At 68.8% G+C, this 551-nt stretch overlaps 1 protein-coding gene across 1 annotated transcript in view; it reads right to left on the minus strand.

Annotated features, from left to right (window-relative positions):
* Fbn3 (fibrillin 3) overlaps positions 1–551 on the minus strand; it is a 57,219-nt gene that overhangs the window by 31,333 nt on the left and 25,335 nt on the right. The window contains exon 20 of the mRNA XM_033759401.1: positions 32–193. Within this exon, the coding sequence (XP_033615292.1) occupies positions 32–193 (162 nt within the window). The remainder of the gene's footprint in view (positions 1–31; positions 194–551) is intronic.

Consider the following 551-nt stretch of genomic DNA (forward strand, 5'->3'; position numbering starts at 1 on the left):
GGCCCAGCACCGGCTCTGCAGAGGGACTCACTGGAGTCGGCCAGTGGGCACCGCTCACAGGGGCTGCCCCAGGCCCGGCCGAGGGAGCAGCAGCAGGAGGCTCGAGCGACACCAACTCCGATCTTGCCGCTGCAGGAGAGGCCGCCATCCCCGCGGTCCTGCATGTCCAGGAAACAGTTCCCGGCCCGGGTGTCTGCACAGGCGGGAGGCCCTGGTGAGCAGGCGATGGAGCAGAAGCGGCGTGGTGCACGTGCGTGTGCCCCGTGTGTGTGCAAGCTGTGCCCGCGCCCCCGATATCTCCACGTGCAGCCCCTGCGCACGCACTTCCCTGGGTGACCGCAGTCTCTGCGCGGCTGTGCGCGCCTGCGCCTCGGGGTCTCCCGCCGAAGCGTCTGCGTCCCCGCCCGTGTAACTGCTTCTCTGTGTGGCCTGGTGACCCCTGTGGTGGTCGCTGTGTGACTGCGTGTCCGTGTGTCACCGTGTGTGCCTGGCACTCGTGTGCGTGGATGGTGGGCGCGTGTTCCTGAGCGGGGTAAACAAGGACACGTACG

Source organism: Fukomys damarensis, unplaced genomic scaffold (genome assembly GCF_012274545.1).
Source record: "Fukomys damarensis isolate Sample0158 unplaced genomic scaffold, DMR_v1.0_HiC HiC_scaffold_37, whole genome shotgun sequence".
In the NCBI taxonomy this organism is placed as follows: domain Eukaryota; kingdom Metazoa; phylum Chordata; class Mammalia; order Rodentia; family Bathyergidae; genus Fukomys; species Fukomys damarensis.